The following is a 23,885-nucleotide window of genomic DNA, read 5'->3' as shown; positions in this document are numbered from 1 at the left end:
ATATATTTATTACAGGAGACCCCTATGTTACCTGTTATATATTGCTATGTATTTATATCTACTAATGATATGCTTTAAAATGAGGATGAAACAAAGATATACTTATGAGAACTAAATTCAACATCAGATGTATATTAGAAGGGCAAATGAAGGAGGAGGAAGAAGAAAAGAGGAAGAGGAAGAATAAGAAGAAAAAGAAGTGCAGGAGAATAGGAAGGGAGAAAGAAAAAGGAAAAGGGAGGAAGAAAAAGCATTAAAAGATGGTTAACTTAACAAAAATGACAGAAAACAAAAATTCAACCCCACAAGAAGGAAAAAAAATGTACTACACATGATAAATTCGTGGACAAACATGAACAAGTTTATCTTTATCATAATTTTTGAAAGTTTATTATTTGAAACAGAATACATAAAGTATACGTTAACATGTCAAAGGGATAATGGCAAATGGAATTTTACTGTTTAAAAATTCTTCCAATTTAAACTATATGGTGCATTGTTAACACTCAGACAATCATGATGAGTTCAGTGAAGAGATATATCATTGAATGAAAAAACTTAAAAATAGTTATATCCTGATCTGTCCACTCCTGTGATTTATAGATTCAACATAATTCCAATCATAACCTCGCCAGGCTGTTTCCAAAAAATCTGATTTTAATATTTGCAGGAAAATTCAAATAACCTGGAGTAATAAAATAACTTTTAAAAAGAGCAAAGTTGGAGGACTTTCAATGTCTACCACTTAGTAATCAACACACTGTGACACTGATACAATATAGCTAAATAGATCACTTGAACAGTATGCCCTAAGAGTATGTCTAAATAGGTACAAAGTCACACTGTCGATTAATTTTAAACAAACATCATTAAAGCTATGCAATAAGAAAAAAAATCTATCTTTTCAATAAATAGAGCTTGAAAACCTAGGTTAAATAATGAGCTTCCATTTGCCTTAACAAAACACAATACATAATTAACCAAAGCTACAAACTAAAATTAAAAACTAAAAAAAAAACTTTGTAGAACAAAACACAAGACAATTATCTTTGCAATTCTAAAGTGAGGAAAAATTACATACACAATCATACTTTTATTTTTATTTATTTTATTTATTTTTTGGTACCGGCGATTGAACTTGGGACCTTGCAATTGTGAGGACCTTGCACTTCTGCCTGATGGAAAATCCCCAGCCCTCATATTTTTAGAATTGGTAAATTGGAGCTGGGGCTGTAGCTAAGCAGTAAATAATTTGTTACTGGTAATCTGATCCACTATTATAATCCCTTAAAAATTCCAGTTCAATATTAATTTATTAATATTATTTAGCCAAATATAGTTTAAAATTGTTATAAAAAGTCAACATATATCTGGCATAAATTATATCAAAAAATTATTATAATCAATAACAAGTCAAATCAAAGATTTGAAGAGATGTTTCAAAAAGGAAAGCAAATGTGCAGCCAGCCAATAAGTACATGACAAGGTATTCTATGTAATTATTAAGAGATACAAATGAAAGCCACAATATAAACTATTATCCACCTACTAAAGTAGCTATAATTAAAAACACTGACAACAAATATTGGCTAGCATGCAGAGTAACCAGAAGTTCAATAAATTGCTGCTGAGTATTTGAAAATGTGACAGCCAATTCTGTAATTTTTAAATTTTCCTAATATATCCCTACTTTATGATTGTATCTACTCCAAGGCATTTAACCCAGAGAATGAAAATTTATGTTCACACACACACAACTTGTATAAGAATTGTTATATTTTTTTCCTGTTTTACACTCCCAATTATACCATTTAAACCTTGTTTACACTTTTAATCTTTCACACCAGATAAATTATTCGGTATTTACTCAAGTGTGTCCTATTTATTTCACTTAGGAGTATAGCCTCAATATGCATCCATTTAGCTATAAATGTTTCTAGTTTCTCATTCTTTATGGATGAGTAGTACTCCACTTTATAGAAAAACCACATCTTCTTTTATCCAGTCTTCAATTGATGGGCATTTGGGTTGTTTCTAAATTTCAGCTATTACAAACTGTGCTGCTATAAATATGGGTGCACATATCACTGTGGTGTGATACTTTTAATTCTTTTGGAAAGATACCCAGCAGAGAAATAGCTGGGTCAATGGGACCTCTAATCCTAGTTCTTTGAGGTATCTCCTTATTGATTTCCACAGTGGTTGTACCAGTTTGCGCTCCTACCAACAATGGAGAAGGGTTCCTTTCTATCCACAGCCCCACCAGCATTTGTTATGGGTTGATTTCTTCATAGCAGCCATTCTTTCTGGGGTGAGGTGAAATCTCAATGTTGTTTTCACCTGCATCTCTCAAATGACCAGAGATGTTGAACATTTTTTCACATATTTATTTGCTGCTTTTACTTTGTCTGAGAAATATGTTCATTTTGGATGCCCATTTTTGAATCGGGTCTTTGCATTTAGGGGGTCTGATTTTTGAGTTCTTTATATATTCTAGACAGTAGGCCTTTGCAGAACAACTGGTAAAGATTTTTTTCCCACATTGTAGGTTGTCTCTCACCTCTATTGGTGATTTCTCTTGCACAGCAAAAACTTTTATTACAATGAGATCCCAGTTGTTTATTCTTTGTGTAAGTTCTTGTGCTGCTAAGGATTTGTTCATAAAGTCTTCTCCTATGCCAATGTCTTCGAGAGTTCTACCTAATTTACTTTGCAGTAAATTTAGTGTTTCTGTTTTGATATTTAGATATTTAATCCACTTGGATTTTAGTTTAGAATATGGTGAAAGATAGGGATCCAGTTTTAATCTTTGGCAAGCTGAAAGACAGTTTTTCTAACACCATTTATTAAAGAAGTTATCTTTCTTCCAGTGAGGATGGTTGGTTGCTTTGTCAAGTATGAGGTAGCTGAGTATGTGTGGTGTTGTTTTTGCATCTTCTAATCTATTTTCAATTGATCCTTGGGTCTGTTTCTTTGCCAGTGCCATGCTGCTTTTATCACAGTGGCTTTGTAGTATAGTTTCAAATTGGGAATTGTGATACCCCCTGCCATATCTCTGCTGCTGAGAATGGTTTTTACTATTCTCAGTCTCTTTTGGTTTCAAATGAATTTTTGGATTGTTTACTCAAGTTCTGTGAAATATGCTGATGGGATTTCAAGAGTTATTGCATTGAATCTGCACAGAAGTTTTGGAAGTATGGCCATTTTCACTATGTTGATTCTTCTTACCCAGGAGCAAGTGATGTCTTTCCATTTTCTTATATCCTCTTCAATCTTTTTTTTTCAGAGTGCTGTAATTTTCAGTGTAGCGGTCTTTTGTTTCCTTCATTAGATTGATTCCCAGTTACTTCATTTTTTTTGGATGTTATTGTGAAAGCAATTGTTTCCCTAATTTCTCTTTCAGTGGGTCTGTTATTTGTATACAAGAAGGCTATTGATTTTTGAGAGTTGACTTTGTTTCCCACTACTCTACTGAATGTCAAGTCTAGAAGTCTTTTGGCTGAGTTTTTGGATCTTCTATGTAGAGAATCATATCATCAGCAAATGATGACACTTTCACTTCTTCCTTTCCTATCTTTATTGCTTTTATTACTTTCTCTTCTCTAATTGCTGTAACTAATGTTTCTATAACTATATTGAACAGGAATGGTGATAGCAGAATCCTTGTCTTGTTCCTGATTTTAACATGAAGATTTTCAGTTTTTGATAATTTAGAATGACATTGGCTGGTGAAAGGGTAAGTGGGAAGTGGAAGGGAAAGGAAATAAAGAGAAAGAAAAAAATGTAAAAAAATGAAAAAATGGAAACAAAAATCTTTATAAATAGAGAAGGATGAAGGGGGTGAAGGGTGGGCAGGGTATGGGGAAAAAACAAGAATCAAGATATATCATGTAAAGGTACAAGATCCCAATGATAAATGTAACTGTATTGTTTCCTTTGAATGTACCCATAAACAATGGAAATAAAAAGAGAATTGTTATAGCAGGTTTATTAGGTAAAAAAAGGACAACTATAAATGTTCTTCAAAAGGATACTGAATAACAAATGTAATATGAAATATAATTCATCAATACAATGAAAAAACAGCACTCTGAATATCATGACTATTTTGCTGATTTGTAAAATTCCACAAATATAAATTTGTAGAATAACCAAAATAAATCTGCAACATTAAAAAAAAAATAGAAAACAAATCTGTAGTCTAAAAAAATTAGAGAAGTTGTCTGGGAGGGGGCAAAGATTACTGATAAGAAAGTGATATAAATAAGTGAAACTTTTAAATTAGAGAAATGATCCAGATTTTCACTGCAATATGGTGACACTGGTATATGTATTGTCAAAATTCACCAAAGTGCCAACTTAATATTTACACATTTCATTTGAGGATGTGAACTTAATCTGAAATCAATACTGTGAACAAATAAGTAAAAACAGAATTTACAGCAATATAATCAAAATAACACTTATGAAATTAATACTTATGATCTACATATATACTTATTAAATAGATTTCTATGTAAAATATAATTTAAAGTACATTTTATTACATATTTCAACTTACTTTTTCATTAGGCTTATTTGTACATTTTAGGTATGCAATATAACACTATCATAATTTAAAACTATATTTGCTAAATAATATTAATAGATTAATAGTTTACTGTGGAATTTTGAAAGGGATTATAATAGTGGAACAGGTTACCAGAAACAATAAAATCCATTTCCCTCTCAATCTTTTCAAGGTTTTGACATTAAATATTTAAATTAATTCCAGAAAGTGGTTTGGAAGAATGATCTTTAGTGATCCCAGAACTTAGTATTATGATAGATGAGTCAAGTAGCAATTAATCCAACAAACCTGTATGCAAATGCTAAGCATAACCACAGAATCATTTTTAAAAGAATAGTGCAGGCCTTGATATACTATGTTTATAATACCAGTTTTATATTAGTGGCCTGACACATTGGATTAAAAATAAGTGCATAAGATGATCAAGATATACACTGAATGTGTAAATTCTAAAACTTTATTACAGTAAAAGACACATTGCCATTAACTACCCTCAAAATACTTCTGCTTATTTCAAGCATACCTACCTAATCATTGCTAATTTCTAAACCGGTTCTGGAGGTTCTCTTTCATGTCTTTACACAATTTCCTAAAAAATATGGTGAATGCTGCTGTTGAGTAACAGCCAATGGAAATGCAGAATCAAAAAAACAATCAATACTTGTTGAAGTTAATCAGGTATCTTTATTAGGTGTTTAGTTAAATATAATTATGTTTTTGAAAATAAAATTTAGTGTAAATATAATTCATGTTAGGTTTTCACTGCTATGACAAAATACCTAAGAAAAACAACTTGGATAAGGAAAGGTTTATTTTGTCTCACAATTTAAGAGGTTCTAGTCAACGGTCAGTTGGCTCCATTGCTTTTAAGCTTGTAATGAGGCAGAAATGTGACAGAAAAGAATAGTGTAGAAAACCACTCACCTCAAGGCAGCTAGGAAACAGAGAGAACAAGCCAGAGAAAAGGGTCTGGGAAAAGATATTGTCTCCAAGGGCATGTCCCCATGATCTCACTCTCTTCAGAGTAGGCCCCACCTCCTAGGATTCCATCACCTTCTAATGTTGCCATGAAACTATGAATTTATCAATGGATCAATCCACTGATGATCCAAACTATTATCCAACCATCTTTCAAAAATTCCCTGTGCAAGACATGAGTTTTGTGGGTAATATTTTAGATTCAAACTATAACAATCTATTAAAATGTCAAAGATGTACCAAAAAAGAGTAAAACTTCAGCAAATTAAATTTTTGTGAGCTGACAACAGTTTATAAAACAAGTAAACTACTATAAAATATTAGTTTGCTTTATAGAATCCAATCTTCAGAGATCCTTTTATCTCAAAAATTTATAATACACATTCCCTAATACTTACTGACTTCTATTAACTATTAAATGGGTCCATAATGAGTTCATGGCTCAAATTCACATTTCTTGGTATCTTGTCTAACCTGCTACCAACCCCTTACTAGAAGAATACTGCGTCTTCTGGAATGCAGGATAGGTTTACTACAACATTATAAACTTATTAGTATTTATTTTAAACACACATATTTTTGCAGTGCTACATATCAAACCTAGATCTTATGCATGCTAGGTAAGCATCCTATCCTAAGCTATATCTCAGTCCTATTATATACTTAAAAATAGGGATATTTTTAATGCCATTGAAAAATAATTTTAGGAAAACTTTTACTTTTTGGTATCTTAAGCGTTTTAAGATAGCAATCATACAGGTAGAGCTTTAGGAGCAATAAGATGAAACACATAAACATTACCTAATGTGTTGATTTACAGAATAATAGAAAACTTAGATCTACTTAAAAAAATAATAAATAAAACAGAGAAAAATCTTCAAGTAAATGACAATGAGATGTGTCATACAAAAAACTTATGGTGACACAAAACTATAATCCTAGTATTCTGTGAAGTTGAGGTAGGAGGACAGCAAGTTCAAGCCCAACCTGGGCAACAAGAATCAGACTCAAAATAAAAAATTAAAAAGGCAGGGGGCCAGGCATGATAGCTCATGCCTAGAATCCCAGAGCTCATAGGCTGAGGCAGGAGCATCATCATGAGTTAGAGGCCAGCCAGGTCTACAGGGTGAATTCAAGGGTAGCTGAGAATACACAGGGAGACCCTGTTTCAAAATAAAACTGTAGAGGATAGCCAGGGATTTAGCTCAGTGGTTCTGCTGCCTGCCTTGCAAGTGCAAGGGCCAGAGTTCAATCTCTGGTGAAAAAAAAAAAAAAAAAAAGAGGATATAATTTAGTGCTCTGGGTTCAGTTCTCAGTAATAAAACAAGCAAACATAGGAACTTGGGAGATGTACCTAAAGCAGTGTGTACAGAAAAAATCATTTTCATGAAAAGATCAATCATTTTGTGAGGAGAACATGACAGCTTGGGAATGGAAACATCACACAGAAACATCTACCAGCAATTAGTATGGAAAGTACAAATCCACGGTGGACTCTGTATTAGTATCCAGAAATCACTGCTTCTGTGTACATCAGTACAAAGTTAAAGCAATTAGCAATATAATTCCATCCAAAGTTTTATTGCATTATGAAAAGACACGGATCTAAGAGATCCAGGTAACTGCCTGGCTAGGGCGATTCAGGAAATAGTGAAAATTTAGGTAGATAAATCAGAAGATACTTCTCTTTCAGGGGTAGCATGTAATCAGTAGATGCTCATGTGAGGTTCAATTGCTAAATGCCAATCTTCCTTCAACTAACTCTTGGAGACAATTCAAACCCTATTAAATATTACCAAAATTTCTGTGGAGAACGACAAGCTGAATAATTACTTACTATAGGTAAAGAAATGCCGAAGAATAGTAACAAAACTAGATCTTTACACTATCAGAAATCAAGACTTACTATAATGCTACCAGAAATCAAGACACATACTCTATTCTAAGTATACAGTATTGTGCCAATGGAACAGATCCACACATACACAGCCACCTAAATTACTACAAGGGCTCCCCCGTAATCCACAGAGAGTAGGTGGGAAGGGACACACAATATTTAATACATATGGTGCTAATTAAATCACCTGGCCACGTATATGGAAAAAAATATTACTTGACCATAAAACACCTAATTCCAAACAGACAAGGTATAAATGTAAAAGCTAAAATAATCAAACTCCTTGAAGAAATCACAGCATTATGTGTTCATTATCACAAAAATGTCGAGGGTTTCTTAAGCAGGGCAGAAAATATCTTAACCATAAGGGAAAAAAAAACTAACTGAAATGATAAGAACTTGTGCTACTAAAAGATAGCATGAAGGGAATAAAAATGCAAGTCACTAACTGTACAAATATTTGTTTTCAAATTATATAAATCAGTAAGAAGATGACCACTAAATTTAATTGTGGGCAACAACTTTGAATAGGCACTTCAGAATGGATAACAAATGGCGAATAAATACCAAAAAATGTGCATAATATCATTAATCACAAGGGAAACACAATTTAAAGCCACAATTAAATATAACTACACACAAATCAAACTAATGATAATTAAAATATATAATGATACCAAGGTGTTAACTCACATAATGAGTGCAACTCTCTTACATTGCTGCATCAAAATGGCTTAACAACTTTGTAACAGTGTTTCCCATTGCTTAATAAAGCTAAACCTATTCTTCAAAGATTATCTGCTCCTTTGAATATGCATATGTAAATATAAATAACATACATATATAACATATATAAGTAGCACATATATACAGTATATGGTATACACACACACACACACACACACACACACATATACACACCAGAAGATATGAATACTTATCACCAAGTATATGCACAAGAAACCCATAGAATTTCATTCATGATAGGTTCAGAATGAAATAAATTTCTGATATGTACTAAAAATGGAAACAAATGATATATTCACATGAGAATGACAAATTATTGAAAATTATAAAAACAGATACAGATAAGAGTATACAATGTGATTTTTTTTATATAAATTTAAAAATACATAAAATGACCGCATTGGTCAGCTTTCCATTGCTAGGACAAAGTAGCTGACACACACAAAGTAAAGGAATGTATTCTGGCTCATGATTTCCAAAGTTTTAGCCTATGGTTGGTTGCCTCCAAGGCAAAAACATCAATCATGGAAGGGTGTGGGGGAGGAAAGCTGACCATCTCATGGCAGATAGGAAGCTGAATAAGAGAAAACAGCCAAATGGGAAGGCACAAGGAATCAAATACAATTCCCAAGGTTTGCCCCCCAGCCAGCTCACCCAGAATAGGCTATATTAATATCCTAGAAATATCCCAGCCAGTCAAGTTGACAATCAGGACTAACCAATACAAGTCCTCCATTTTTTCAATCTAAAACCAAACACATCTCCTAAAATTATACTTGATCTCCAAACAGAGACAATAGCAAGGTAACAATTCTATCTAACATGACAATATAACTATCAGCACACAACTAAAATGCAGTAATTCCTTCCCTGAGGTCTCAAAAGTACCAGCATTGCTTGGAAGTGTACAGCCTTTTCTGAGATTCAAGGCAAACTCTTAACCGCGAACTGCTATTGGAAAAAAAAAAAAAAGTTACATGCTCACAAGATACAATGCTCAGAGTAAACATTCTCATTTTAAAAACAAGGAAAAGGTTGGATCAAAGCAAGGCTAAAACCCAGCACGAGCTCCAAAGAACTTGGGCATCCGTGCAGTTGTAGCCCACATGGCCTCTCTTGGTCTAGTTCTGCAGTTTTCTTTAGCAGATGCTCCAAGCTCCTGTCATCTTTTATCTTTCTGCAGTTTCCACTGCAGCTTCAAATTCATTCTCACAGGCATGCATAACACTCTTATAGGCTCCTGGCAGAGATTGTAACCATGTCAGTCTTCCCTTCTTTTGAGATCTGGGTGGAAAACTTATGACCTGATGATTGCATGCCTGAAAAACCAGCATAACCTGGTCAATGTCTGCCTTGGACCAATGTCCCCTTGGGCTATGGCTTCAGAAGCCTGAGTATTGAGATGGCTAAACCTGGGAAAATGCTTCCCTAGGCAACAGGAAGTGAGCAAGGTATCCTGGGGTTCTCTTCTCAAACTATAATATTTCAAAAGAGTTTACACATTTCTACCCTTGAGCCTGATGGGTGGGATCTGGACAATTCCTGAGATGCTCTCAAAGTATCTTTCCTATGGTACCCACACATGCTACTTGGGTGCTTTTTAATAGCACTCATTTATTCAGCAACCACACCTTCTCTGGTCCCAACTTTACATGCCCTCCTTTTCTGGTCAAACTGCAAGTTTAAATCTTTCCACTTTGTTTTTTGCTACTGATTCTTAGTTTAAATCTGTCTAAAGGCAGCCAGCCATACCATGCCACCGATTGAATGTTACACTGCCTTCAACTTTCCTCTGCTCAAATAAAGTTTTAGGATATGAAAAACTGTAGACAAGTTCTTTACTAGAACAACCAGAAAGGCCTTTCATCCAATTCCTAGGACAGTCTTGAAACTTCATAGGCAAAGTCTTTAAATTCATTGTTAGGAGCATCCTGGACTTTTGAACATATAGCAAAATACCCATCAAGCTCTGCTTAGAGCACTGGGTTTTTAGCTTGATTCTTCAAACTTTTCCAAATTCTTACTGCAAAACAGTTCCAAAGGCTTCTGAACTACATGGTCATTCATAGAAATGACCCCAGCTCTCAGTCATAACTTAAAGAAGTAAGGCTTTCTTTTTGGTTCAGTTTCAGAATTTCAGTTTATAGTCAGCTGGATCCATGCTGGAATGGCATAGTGAAATGAAAGCTGTCAATTTTATGGAAGTCAAGAAGCTAAGTGAGAGGAAAAAGCCAAAGAAAGGGACATCAATCACATAGTTCCCAACGATAGGTCAACCCTCCATGACCTACTCAGACATACCAGAAGTATGCCTCACTAATATCCTAAGTGTCTTTCACACTGATCAAAATGACAATCAAGATAAACTATCACAATGACCTACAGTGAGAAGTAAAAATAACAGGAAACTTTGTTGAGAAATTCTAACTGGAAAAATCAATGAAAGAGCATTCTCGAATGTTAGAAATATTTTGTATTTCATGCTGGGTACTGGCTACATACCTATACAAGTTCATCAAATCCATTTGAGATGTTTATTATAACTTGATTGATATTTTTAAAGCCTTCACTTCCATAAAATTAATCTGTCTTCCTTTCTTTCTCTTGCTTGGAATCTTTAATTGATTGTCTAAATTATGGATAGGTTCCCAATGTCGCCTTAGGCCACTGGTGGCAAACCTAAGGCACATGTGCCTCAGCAGGTACACAGAGCCCTCTCTGCCGGCATGTGAGCCAAATTGCCCTGACCAGTTTGACACATCATCAGCATGCGTGCAAAAGCGTGCCAAACCCAAACTTCTACCTTTCATATAAAAAGCTGTTTGTATAATTGAAAGCTGTTATTGTGTGTTTCTTCTAAGACAAAAGATGTTAATGTAGGAGTTGTTTTTCCTAAATCAAAACTTCAGTATTCAGTTTTAATTGCATTGTTGGCACTTTGTGATAAATAAATGGGCTTCAAATTACAATTTGAGCACTAAGGTTAGCCATCCCTACTTTAGATATCTTGTCAATCCACTTTATACAGTACTGCCCAGAAATTTTCAAGAATAGAATTTTCTATATTACTAGAAGACACAAAAACTTTAAGAGTTCATATTTAGGGAATAAGGGCTTTAAGCCCTTAGCATTTTATGAACTGAAATCCCTATTTTTTGGTACTGGGGATTGAACTCAGAACCTTGCACTTCGGGCAGGTGTGGCACCACTGAGCTAAATCTCTAGCCCCTTTGTATATTATTTTTATTCCTGGGCCCCTGAGAATCATAAATATATATAAAAATTTAATTTTAAAATGTTTTAATTACTCAAATAAAAAATATCAAGTCTCCCAAATGATTAATGAATTTAACAGATCTTAACATATACATATGAAACTAGGAGAGCAAGAAATTGTAAAATCTTAGTGAAAATCAGGTTACAAAGTAGTATGTTCAATGTAATATGTTTTTAAAAAGTCACTCATGGGAGCACACGCCTATAATCCCAGCACTCAGAAAGCTAAGGCAGGAGGATCACTGCAAGTTCTAGGTCACCTGAGCTACACAGTAGTTTCAAGACCCGCCTGAACTACACAGCAAGACCCTGTCTCAAAAAACCTAAATAAATAAAAATTTAAAAAACATAAAAGGACAATCTAGATATGATTATTTCCAGGAATTGAGTTTATGGGCACTTTTTCTTCTTTTTGCTTATCTATAGTTTCCAACATTATACTTTCAAAAAGTTATAAAACTTTATAATAAACAAAATGAAGAATAATTATAACTGATGGAAATATTAATTATATATATCAGCCATTACACTAGAAAACACACTGGCAACAAATTATATGACAGATAAGAAAGCAAATTAAGAAACAGAAAAATGATAAAATTTTTCTGTAACTACAATGAGGAATGTTAAAAATGTTTTCTATTTTTCTAGAAAAATGAAATTATAAATGTTGATTTATTTTCTTTTCAAATGTGAACTTTTCGTCAAATTTCTACTAATTTAACCAATTATTTTTGTATCTGTTATATTGTATCCACTATGCCAACCAAGTACAAGAAATACAAAGTGATGGCAATGCTGACAAAGGAGAGGTTAAGACACCACATTATTTGATTATCTCCTCTCAATGTAGAAGGTTAATTTTGATGTGTTAGGCCAAGATTTTGGGTTTGATCTTCATGTGGGTTTGTTAATTTATGAACATTCCACAATCTCAATTTGCATTTTCAGAATGTCTTTTGGTCACAGTGAGTATCAAGTGAGAAGTTCACATCCATTCCTAGCATGGATTTCTGAATCCTGAAATATACGAACTTTTTAGATTTTAATTTCTGAGCTTGATATGTCAAGCGGAAAGTCTTTGTAATTTTAAATTAGTAATACTTTTTTCCTCAAATATGCTCCCTTTCTTTTACCACTTCTGGATCTGGCTTACTGTGATAAAACTATCCATCATTTTCCATAAATCTTTATAAAATTATGCAGAAAAAATATGGAAAGCATTGTAATAATTGTAATATTTTTCAAAGTCTTTGTCTGAAGTATCTTTTTCTCTTGACTATAACTGTAAAATAGTTATTTTACAAATGAAGAACTCAAATACATGGACTTAATCAGTTTTTTACTATTCAGGATTTTTCCTTTTGTGACACTCTAAGTCTTCTTAGATCTTTTCTATATCATCAATCGCTTTTCTTCTTCTTTACATATGAAAATACTCTATGTGTCATTATTGTAATACCTCCCTGACCCCTCGCCTACTAAATTCCAACCACAAGTAAATCAAGAATCTATAGTGTTATAATGTATTCAAGCTGAATATTGCCGGAAGGAATCATGAAACTTTTCTCATAGGTTTTCATTCACTACCTAACTCTCAAACGTGCATTAAACTCTACCCAACAATCCTCATTTCTCAAGTTATATTTATTTACACAGAAACTTAATGGTTTATGACCTCAAACTGGGTCCTTTTTCCCTTTCTCAGAATTTGTAACCAATAATAAAACAAGCATGAAATGAGTCGTAAAGGAGATTTTTATTCTTGCCCAAGAGAAGTTGGAGATAAACTCACAAGTTAACTTGTATGGTTTGAATGTCCCTCCCAACAGTTAATGTACTGCAATCTTGGTCCCCAGTGTGGAGGTGTTGGGAGGTGAAAGATTTATATGATCTGAAGAGAAACCAGAGTATGGTGGTATTGGGAGGTAACAGAACCTTTAATAGATGGAGCTGGATGAAAGTGGTTGTGTCACCGGGTGTGCTGCCATCAGAAGAGATTAATGTAATTCTAGCAGGAACCTGATTAGATCCTTTAAGAGCAGTTTTTTATAAGCAGAGCAAGGTTGGCCTGTGAATATAACTTAATATTTCCTGATGTGATCTCTTGAACACTCCCACAATTTTGACACCATCTGACAAGAAGTCCTCACCAGAGGCTGAACAGATGGAGCCATCTAATCTTGGAATTTCAGCCTATAAAATGGTGAGCTAAACTTTTCTTTATAAAGTACCCAGCCTTTGGTATTTTGTTACAACAATGTGGAACTGAACAGAACATATAGAATGGTAAAGAGAAAGATACAGGAGAAGTTTCCAGCTTTATCTTCTAATTTCATGCATTTAAAAAAATTGAATAAAATATTCAAGTATAAATTGGCCAAGAAATGACAAAGAAAGCATGAAAGACTGGTTGGTAAGATAATTCTTTGAACAAAAAAATTCTCAGTATAAATTATTAACTCATCCTATGAAAGACTTTAAGACTTTTGATTCTAATTTCAGATGCAAGAGGTGTAGGAAGAATATGTTATAAATAAAAGTATAAGGATATATCTAAAAGGATAAGATTTTAACTAGCCCAATTTAGGTAACAAAATTATTTCAACTTGATTTGAGAGCTATCAAATATATAAAATTTTAAAAATTTTGCACCGATTTTGAAGAATTTCAGTATAGAAATAGAGTGAGACTAAAGCTTTCCTGGACGTACACAGAATATAGTATAATTAGAAAACATATTGTGCGAAATAATAGCTTTAAAATTAAAGTAAAAGCCTTGTGATATTTCTCTAAAATATAAAGAATCCATTTAATCATAAGAAAAACACCAAATAAACCCAAATTTAGAGCTATTCTACAAAATACATGAGTAATATCCTTCAAAATTATCAAGGTTGTAGGGAGAAGACTAGTAAGTCGTCACAGATAAGAACAGATGAGTAAAGTGAGGAGAAATTAAAACTAAATGCGATGTAGTACCATGGACAAAATCCTGAAGTAAAGTACAGACACAAATGAAAAACTGGTGAAATCTGAACAACACACAGAGTTGAGTTAATACTAATGTATCAATGCTGGTAACTTAATTTTAACAAACAATACAGCAATGCAAGATGGCAAAATCAGGAAAATATGGGAACTCTAAGTAGCACACTATCTTTGAAACCTTCCTGTTATCTATAACTATTCCAAACAAAGTGTGTTTGCTTTTGGGGTTTTTTGTTTGTTTGTTTGTTTTTTGAGACCAGGGACTGAACTCGGGTCCTTGCGCTTGCAAGGCAGGCCACCGAACTGCTAAGCTAAATCCCCAGCCCTCAAAGTGTGTATTTTGAAGAAATCAAGTTAAAAATATGACACTAATCCAAAAGTTTAAATATACGATTATTACAACAATAAAAACGAATACTGTTTGACCCAATGGCTTACAAATATGGAAATTAAAATAAATCATCAACAACCGCTTTCCATAAAAAAACATAACTATAATACAGTGATAGATAATATCTGTTTATAAAGACTTATTGGCAAATACTGCCAAATGTTGGTTTTTTTCTCTATTTATATGATGAGAGGCAATGGGGAAAAGAGAGGAAGTAGGAATGAATGGCAGTCAATATTTAATTATACTCTATGTGTTTATTTTTAGTTAAGAAAATAAATGATACAAAACCTAATATTTGAGTTTATAGTATAATTGTTTCCAAGCACATGAAAATACTTTTAACTATCTCTTTAATAGCACAATGAGTAATCTAAAATTCAATATACTCAGTAGATAACAAAAATATAAAAACAGGTACTCATTTTACAAATTTAAATATCTTCTATTAATCTGATGATAAATGTCAGACTTTCATATCTAGATAGGATAGAATCCTTTATGGTAGACCAATGCTCCAGCCAAGAACAGAAGAAAAATTGCAAGATTAAACACATTTGTATAAAGGCAACAGAGTGCTGTTGCCACAACAATAACTCCAGTGGCTAAGATACTGCAGAGGAGTAAGTGGAAAGAGGTGACTGAGGTCTGCAGGCATTTTTAACCCTTCAGAATTTTGTAGTTTCTAGGTATTGGGAAAGTACTAAGAAATCAGATTGAATAAGGAGAGAACTCTGGTTGGAAGACAGAGATGCCTGAGTTTTTGAAGTTATATAGAACTGAAGTAACAAAACTGGAGTAATAGTGTTTATCACAGTCTTACAATGCTGAGGGGATAAACACTAGAATTCAGGATGTTCCAGGATTAGGGCCTTTGGGAATACGCAGCTCTCAGTTTGGAAGATGATCACAGGCGGATCCATATTTACCAAAATTCTCCAGCCCCATGGAAGAGCATTTTAGATACAGTACAGCATTTTGGATACAGATAAAAATGAACTAACAGGAAACATTTGATGAAGTAGGAGAGAAAAGGAACAAACTGATTAGTGATGACCTTGAGTGAAGAAAGAAAAAATGTGAATTAGTAAAGAAGTAGGAAAGCCACAGTAAAAAAGAAGTAAAGCAGAAAAGGAAGGGGATGTGGGTATTAATGCAGTTAGGCTGGGAGATGATGAATTGTCAGTGCCATGTGCAAGCTCATTTTTGTCTGGAGAAAACAGGTACATCTAAAGAGAAAGGAGAATTTATACAGTCCTCTTGAGGGGACTAATGAAAGCCAAGAAGAATGCCAGGGAATACTAAGTGCTAAGTTTAGACAGCAAACTGTGGGACTTATTCTTTTCAATAAAGCTGTGAAGGTATAGAACAGATAGAAAGAGGAATTCAACCGGGCTTTGATTTTACTAGGTGAGGTTGAAAAAAAGAGAGCGGATCCAGAGTACTAAATTTAAGAAAACTAGTGATAATTATGATGGGCTATCATTTCTGAGCTATATAAGGAGAAAAAAAGAGCTGGACATGGTGGTAGTTCAAGCCTCTAATGACTGGAGGCTAAGGAAGGAGTTCCACAACCCCAAGCCTAAAATGGGTAACCCAGTAAGACTCTGCCTCAAAATTTAAAAACAAAGGCAGGGGCTTTAGCTCAGTGTGGAAGCCCCAGGGTTTAAGGCGAGATGGAAAGAAGAAATTTATGAAGTTTGAGAGACCAAAAAGAATTGATAAGATTCATAAAAAGAGGTGCCAGTGGAGTTGAAAAATAGCTTAAGTTGGGAGTTGTAGAATAAATGAGCCAGTAGGTGAGAAAGTAGGTAAACATCAAAAATAGGAATGCTTGACAATGAAACTCCTAATGAAAGATAGGAAACAACCATAGATTAGATTGCAGAAGTACTGGAGTGTATAGTACTCAAGAGAAACTCCAGGAAATGAGGTGAGCATATTGAAATGTCTACAAAGATATGTAAACCACCAAGAATTTGACAGGAGTGAGTGAAGAAAGAGACAGTGAAACCGACCCAAAATCTTTATGAAAAGTGACAGGAAGAGTGTACATAACTACAATAGGGTGTAATGAGTAGTATAATCTGGTGTGTAAGTTTCAAAGCTGGAGCAGTTAAGAAAAGAAAAAGAACAATGACCTAAAAACAATAATGAAGAATTATCTTTCAGGCTCAGTGGTATAACTGGTATGGGACAGAGTAACACAGGCACTCCTCAAGAGAAGTCTCAGGGCAGAAATAAGGGCTCAGTTAGAGCACGAATGTGTTAGGTAATGTTCAGAACAAAGAGTTTACTAATAATGACCCATTAAATAATATGTACTAGAAGGCAGCAAATTAGGCATTTGGCATAAAACAGTAAAAAAAGACATATTCACAGTCCTCACAAAACTGCAACTTAAGTAAGAAATCTAGTATAAAAGTGATTATTTTAAAGAATATAAGTACATTTTTATAATAATTAACATGTTATAAAGCACATATTTTACTAAGAAATGATGATGCAATAAATTGTATAAAGAAATGCAAGTGTACATTTTGAATGGCTTTATAATTATTTTAATATATCTGATTATTGTGGCATTAATTTTGTGCCAAAAACTTATGTGAACTGAGACTATGTGGGCAAAAATCACTTTAATGGTGAAATAAAGAATAAAAAATGGTAAGTATGTGCTTTTCGGGATACATGCAGAATTACCTGAGACAAAGCAGCATCTCGTTCTTCTATCACAGCATTCATTTCTTCTGCAGTTATTCTCTTTTTACATTCCTTGCTCCTGTAGATTCTATCCACAATTATAGCTCCATTCTTCTGAATAGCTATCCCTGTGTCTGCATTGTTTATTCTGTTCAGTAATTCCTGTAATGTCTACCAACACCATTATATGTTAGTCAGACATGAAGTTTTAATATATTTTATTTAATATAGGGTTTTAATTAATAGGCACATGTGAATTGTAAATTGACTGAGTGAAGTTATTGAATTTTCATATTGCAGCAAAGATGTACATTATTAGTGTGTCAATTCTTCTTTTTCCCACATCTTAGTTCTTGAAACCCACTCAATTGAACTTAAGCCTCTAAGATATAAGACTGACATCAAGAAATCTCCTCAGAGAATGGCTTACCATGTCATTTTCTTCAGGGTTAATATTTTCTAGCCTAGAAAAAAGAGACACAGAAAGCCTGATCAGTAGCATTTCCTTAGTGCAGCAAAATGAGTTCGCTTTTTAAATCTTTAGAACCTCAAGTAATTTCATTCGACTAGTCTTTAGAGTCAACCATGACACTGAACATATTAAAGTGCCACCTGCTCGACTCCATCTTTCAATAATGCTCTATATCTTCTGCACTGACTTCAGACTGTTAAGTTATTAATGTTTACTGCTATATATGACTACAAGGATCAATTGTTCATATGTGCTTAGATGAAGAAAGTTCCCCAGTGATAGAAGCTCTCACACTCATCATTATATTTATTCCTAGACTTTCAGTTCTTATCACAAACTGTATTTCCTCTCTTTTTTGGACACAATCACAAGTAAAACAAGGCAAGTATTTTTATTACAAAGTTTAACTATGTTTCCTCAAAAGCAATGATAAATAATTATACTAAATCTAACCTGAGAATTACTCTTTATTTGTTAAAACAAATATACCATATAGAAAGCCTGACCAAAATTGGACCACTCTTTCAGATAACTGTTTTGTTTTCACATATGATATCATTCAACTAAAATACAAAGAAAATAGGTTGATTTCCCTTATAACACATTTAGTCTCATAGTACTTATTGATGAACTAAGAAAATGCACTAAAGGAAAAGAAAGAAGTTCTGAACAACATCTGAGAAAATGCCTATAATTTAGGCACCCACAAAATTGAATAAATTAATAGAAAATCTGTAATGGATATTAGTGAAATTATATACATTCTAAACACAATCTCAATTATTTTGAAAATAAACTAAAAAGTTAAGATATTCAAGTTACTGTTTTCAGGAAATATTCTGTTGACTGACACTAAGTTGTTTACTTTGCTCACTCATTATCATATAACAGACCTAGAATGTTAGATTTACCAAAAACCAGTTCCAATTAATTTATCAGAAAATGACACCATTACATATTATGTATTTTGAGGGACAGTCATACAAATTAAAGTGTGAATTCTAAATTCGTATGCTTGGTATACAAATATATAAACCTAGGAGTGTAAAAATCGGGTTGAGGAGGAGTCTTGTACAATAACCAATGCTAAAGCAACTGTCATTCACTGCTGCCCAAAATCTGGTTTACAGAATTTTGGAGAACTTACATAGGTTTTGCTTCTTTTGAAAATGGCATGAGGACCAAGACATGGCAGGAGGGAGGGTGGAAAGGGAAGAGGATGTAAAAAAATTAATATGTGTGATACACATGTACCACCTTCCCCACAGTGAATGTAACTGTTATGTACTGCAAACACGTACCAATAAAATCTTTAAAACAAAAGAATTTAAACCTTGTGTAAACTCTAAATTATACCTACCACAGTCTAATTTGACAAAGACATGATATTTAGTAAGAATTTTGCTGAAGTACATTTCTACAAGCAAGTTTTGATTGATTTCCTATACCATGCAAATTCTGACAATCTTGTACTCTAAGTGAAAAGACCCATGCATAAAATTCACATTTCTTGATTTGTCCCTAAATCAGTCAGTTTCATCTTTTTCCTTCCTGAACTGATAGTGAATCATTTTGTTCAATAGTAAGAAATAAAACCATAACCTCAATAACAAAGAACTACTGATCAGTGAATCAAAAATTTCTGACTCGTTTGCTTTTTTGCTCATTTTTACACGTGCCAAAATTAATGTAATTTTAAATACCCAAGAATAAAAGAGATTGAAGAAAGATGTCAACATCTCAGGAGATCAAATGCACATACATAGTTATGTGTATATTTGTGTTTGTGACTCATTTTAACTTGAACCCTTATTTTTTTACCTAGTTTTAGATTGAAGCAAAAAAGAAAGAAAAAAATCATCGAAAATTCAAGATATATACGAAAGGCAAGGAAACAGTTGAGTAAGATGAGATACACACTATAACAGAAAGAGACAAAGTAGGTCAGAAGTGGCAAAGGAGATGGAGAAAGAAGACACAAAATTTGAAGTTCAGCAAGATATAGGGAACAGAATTAATTTATATAATTATATTCTATATTTAATCCTTCCAAATATGTCCTTGAGTAAAGTAAAACTTAGTTATGAACTAATTCTAAAATTTAGCCTAAAGTGATCTCTTGAACAGACTCAACTGAAGAGAAAGGAACCTCCACGGTACCATACAACATTTCGCTGATAACTACTCCTTTTGTTGCTGTTTTTGCTTGGTATGAATAACCTTTCTTAATTCCCACCCACCTTACTCCTAGACTATGATACAGTAGAAGCTCCTACTATAAACTGTTTTGAGGAACCAATAATCTTTGTACCAATTAATACTGTTTCGAATATTTGTATACTTATTTAGATCATGTTCTTAACTAAACTGGAACTTGCCAGCAACTAGCACTGTACCTGACATTAGTATATATTCAATAAATATTTATGGAATTGATTAATTGAAAGAAAAAGCTGGGGATTGAATGTTTTTCTTTTCTCTCATTTCCATTCCTCTCTTAACACAAATGCTACAAATAACAAAATGAAAATGTCTCTCTCAAGAAACAGTAGTTTCAATATACTGTCATAAAAAGTGTAACAAATAAATGTACAAACTAAAGAAGATATACAATGGAGGATAAAAAAACATCAGGAAGAAAGGCAGGATTTGTTAAAATATAAGTTAAGAGATAGAATGAACAAAACTAAGAGATTGATTTAATAGGTTTTCTAAGGAAGAACTTTTGGTTGGGATATGTAGGTAGGTGGTTGAGTTACTGATCAAAATAGGGGATTAAGGAAGAAGATCAGGTTTTAAGAGTGAATTAATAAATTTCATTTTGTATGTGCTAAATTATAGTTGCCACAGTAAATCTGAGGTAGATAATTCTAACAATGTGACTTTATGGACTTTGACTCTTTAGCCAAGTATCAAGTGCCCTAATCTTTCTCATCTTTGAACATAAATATCATCTACCTCAAGAGTTGTGATGCTATATGAAAAACTGATTTGTTATCTTTAGAGGATTAATCTTATTTTTAAAAAAACAGAAATATCTATGTAGAAGCAAATGTTCTGAATAGAATGGAAGACTGACTAGGTAGCAAAATTAGTGGACGTTATACTACAGCATTATTTAGCAGCAGATAAACTAAACATAAGAGTACACATAAATATCCAAAGAAGAGTTCTAAACTTTAAAAACTATTTATTAAGATATAATATGTATCTGTACATTTTTATGAGGTACACCAAAAACAAAGGGCAAATCAGAAAAATAACTCCATCTCTTTAAACATCAATCATTTCCATGTGTCTAAAGTTTTAAAAGATGCATAATTGAAAAATTTAAAAGGATATATACTTTGAAAGTATATATAAAAATTTGGTTCTAGCAAAGACTTCTGCAATATAAACAAACTGATTCTAAAATGTATATCTAAAGGCAAAGGTACTAAGACAACCAAAACAATTTTATGTTATAAAAGAGCACGTTTGGAGGACTGAAATCTGATTTCAAGACTTAATATAAAATGAAGTAATCAAGACTGTGTGATGTTGGCAAAGCAGTAGAGATATGTATCAGTGGAAGAGAATATCATGTCTGCAATATGACCAGATATGGCCAAGTTATTTCTGACAAAGGGAAAAAGAAAATTTAATAGAGAAATGACAGACTTTTCTATAAACTGGAGTAGAATAAAGTAATGTTCACACACAAAATAAAAAAAAAAGAATCCCAAATATACCTCATACCATTCACAAAATTAACTCCAAATGTATCACAGATATACATTTAAACACAAAGTTTACAAATTCTAGAAGAAAATATGGGAGAAAAATCTGTGTGACTTTTCATTTGGCAATGAGTTTTAGGATCAATACAAAAAGTGTAACCATAAAAGAAAATAAAAGCAAACATTAAGTCATGTTTTACAAAATTTAAAAGTTGTGTTCTATTAACTATACTGTTAAAAGACTAAAAAAAGGGCAAGATATGGAGTGGAACAAAATATATGAAAACCACTTACCTGCTTAAATATTTCTATCTAAAATATAAATAACTCTTTTAAACAAAAAGAAAAATATACAATAAATAACCTGATCAAACATCTGAATAGACACCACAAAAGACAACATGCAGATAAAAACAAACATAAAATATGTTCAAAATTATGTCATCAGGAAAATGCAAATAAAATATTGAGACAACTCTACAAACCTAGTAGAATAGCTAACATCCAATACAAGAAACAACACAAAAGAAAAGCAAAGGTTCTAAATGTGGGCAAGAATGCCAAGCAAGGGGAACTCTAAATCAGTGTTGGTGGTTTCTCACAGAGTTAAAATAAATTTAACACAAGAATCGGTTATTATGCCACTGTTTACTAAACTGTTATGAAAATATTATACTCAGGTAGAAATCTGTACATAAATGTTTATAACAACTTCATTAAACACTGTTCAACCTGGAGGCAATCAAAACATCTTTTATACCACCTGCCTCAAAAGTGCAGGGTCCCAGGTTTGATCCCTGGTACCAAAAAGAAAAAACTCATATATATATATATATGTAGGCAAACTGCGATGGAAAACTAATCAATGAAAAAGAACAAGGTATTAATTTCTGCATATCAGCATACATGTATTTTGGTAAGTGAAAGAAGACAAATTGAAAAGGCAACAGAAGTATAATTCCACTCATATGACATTCCAGAAAAGTAAACTATTAGGTGCAGAGAACATGTCGGTTGATGCTACAAGTTTGGAGAGACAGCATGTAGGTACCAAAAGTTTGACTACAGGAAGGACTGGGGATATTTAAGTGGTAGAATTAATCTGGATACATGACATTATGCATTTACCAAAACCCACAGAACTTATGTTTGTAGCACAGACTGAACCTTAATATATAAAAATAAAATATAATCAGGAGGTCAAAGGATCCTAAAACAGAATGCAGCATATGATAAAACTACATTTAAAAATGTGGAATATGAGAAAAATTAAAAATGGAAACAAACTCTATGCAGATAGGGAGGGGTGGAGGGGTTGAAGAGAGGGCAGGGGAGTGGGGAAAAAATAAGAACCAAGACGGATTATGTAAAGGTGCAAATTTCCAATGATGAGTGTCATTATACTGTATACCTTAAATGTACCAATAAGATTAATTTTTAAAATTTGGCATAATCTCATTTCAAAAGGTAGAGTTGGGGGAAAGAAGCCAACTAGGCAAGATTGGGAACTATAAGGCTAAAGGACCTACACACAGAGTGAAATCTCATAGAATCATGTGTTAATGGTTCTGAAAAATGTACAATATATATTATACTGTTGTTGAACACATAAGTAAACTGATGGTGTTTTGTAGAGCAAGATTTCTCATGGTCGTGAGAGACGAGGAAAAAGGGAAACTATAACGAGCTGTTATACTAGATTAGATTTCAAAATAAACTAATGTTTAGTAGAATATAGGTACAGATATACAAGTATTCACACACACAGTAATTAGTATACACACATTTCCTACTCTTTCTTCAGAGAGAAATTAGAAGTAGTCACATTCCAGAGACAGGGCACACCTGGCCTCCAGATCTTTATTTCTAATGCCAGTTTCTAATATGAAGAAGTAGAACCCTTGGAGGAATGGCTGGTTCTAGAGATGAGGAATACCTGTACAAATTTCTATACAAGATGACCCTCAAGTATCTTCTAAGTGCTAATGTCTGAATTGCGTTCTTATTGTTGGGCCAAAATACCCAACACCTACAACTTAAAAGAGGACAGAATTATTTTGGCTCATGTTTTCAAGCTTCAAGTGAGAAACGGCATGGTGGAAGGATCTGGCAGAGTGAAGCTTCTCACGTCATAGTGGTGA

At 33.1% G+C, this 23,885-nt stretch overlaps 1 protein-coding gene across 7 annotated transcripts in view; it reads right to left on the bottom strand.

Moving 5' to 3' along the window:
• Mipol1 (mirror-image polydactyly 1) overlaps nucleotides 1-23,885 on the bottom strand; it is a 301,689-nt gene that overhangs the window by 192,869 nt on the left and 84,935 nt on the right. For 6 of the 7 annotated variants that reach the window (XM_010632664.3, XM_010632658.3, XM_010632659.1 and 3 more), the window contains 2 exons: nucleotides 17,984-18,017; nucleotides 17,554-17,724 (listed from right to left, as the gene is read on the bottom strand). In XM_010632664.3, the coding sequence (XP_010630966.1) occupies nucleotides 17,554-17,724; nucleotides 17,984-18,017 (205 nt within the window). The remainder of the gene's footprint in view (nucleotides 1-17,553; nucleotides 17,725-17,983; nucleotides 18,018-23,885) is intronic. The other variant, XM_033765142.1, reaches the window with a different exon arrangement.

The sequence above is a fragment of the Fukomys damarensis genome, unplaced genomic scaffold (assembly GCF_012274545.1).
Source record: "Fukomys damarensis isolate Sample0158 unplaced genomic scaffold, DMR_v1.0_HiC HiC_scaffold_17, whole genome shotgun sequence".
Classification (NCBI taxonomy): Eukaryota; Metazoa; Chordata; class Mammalia; order Rodentia; family Bathyergidae; genus Fukomys; species Fukomys damarensis.
This window is presented reverse-complemented; position numbering and strand designations above follow the sequence as displayed.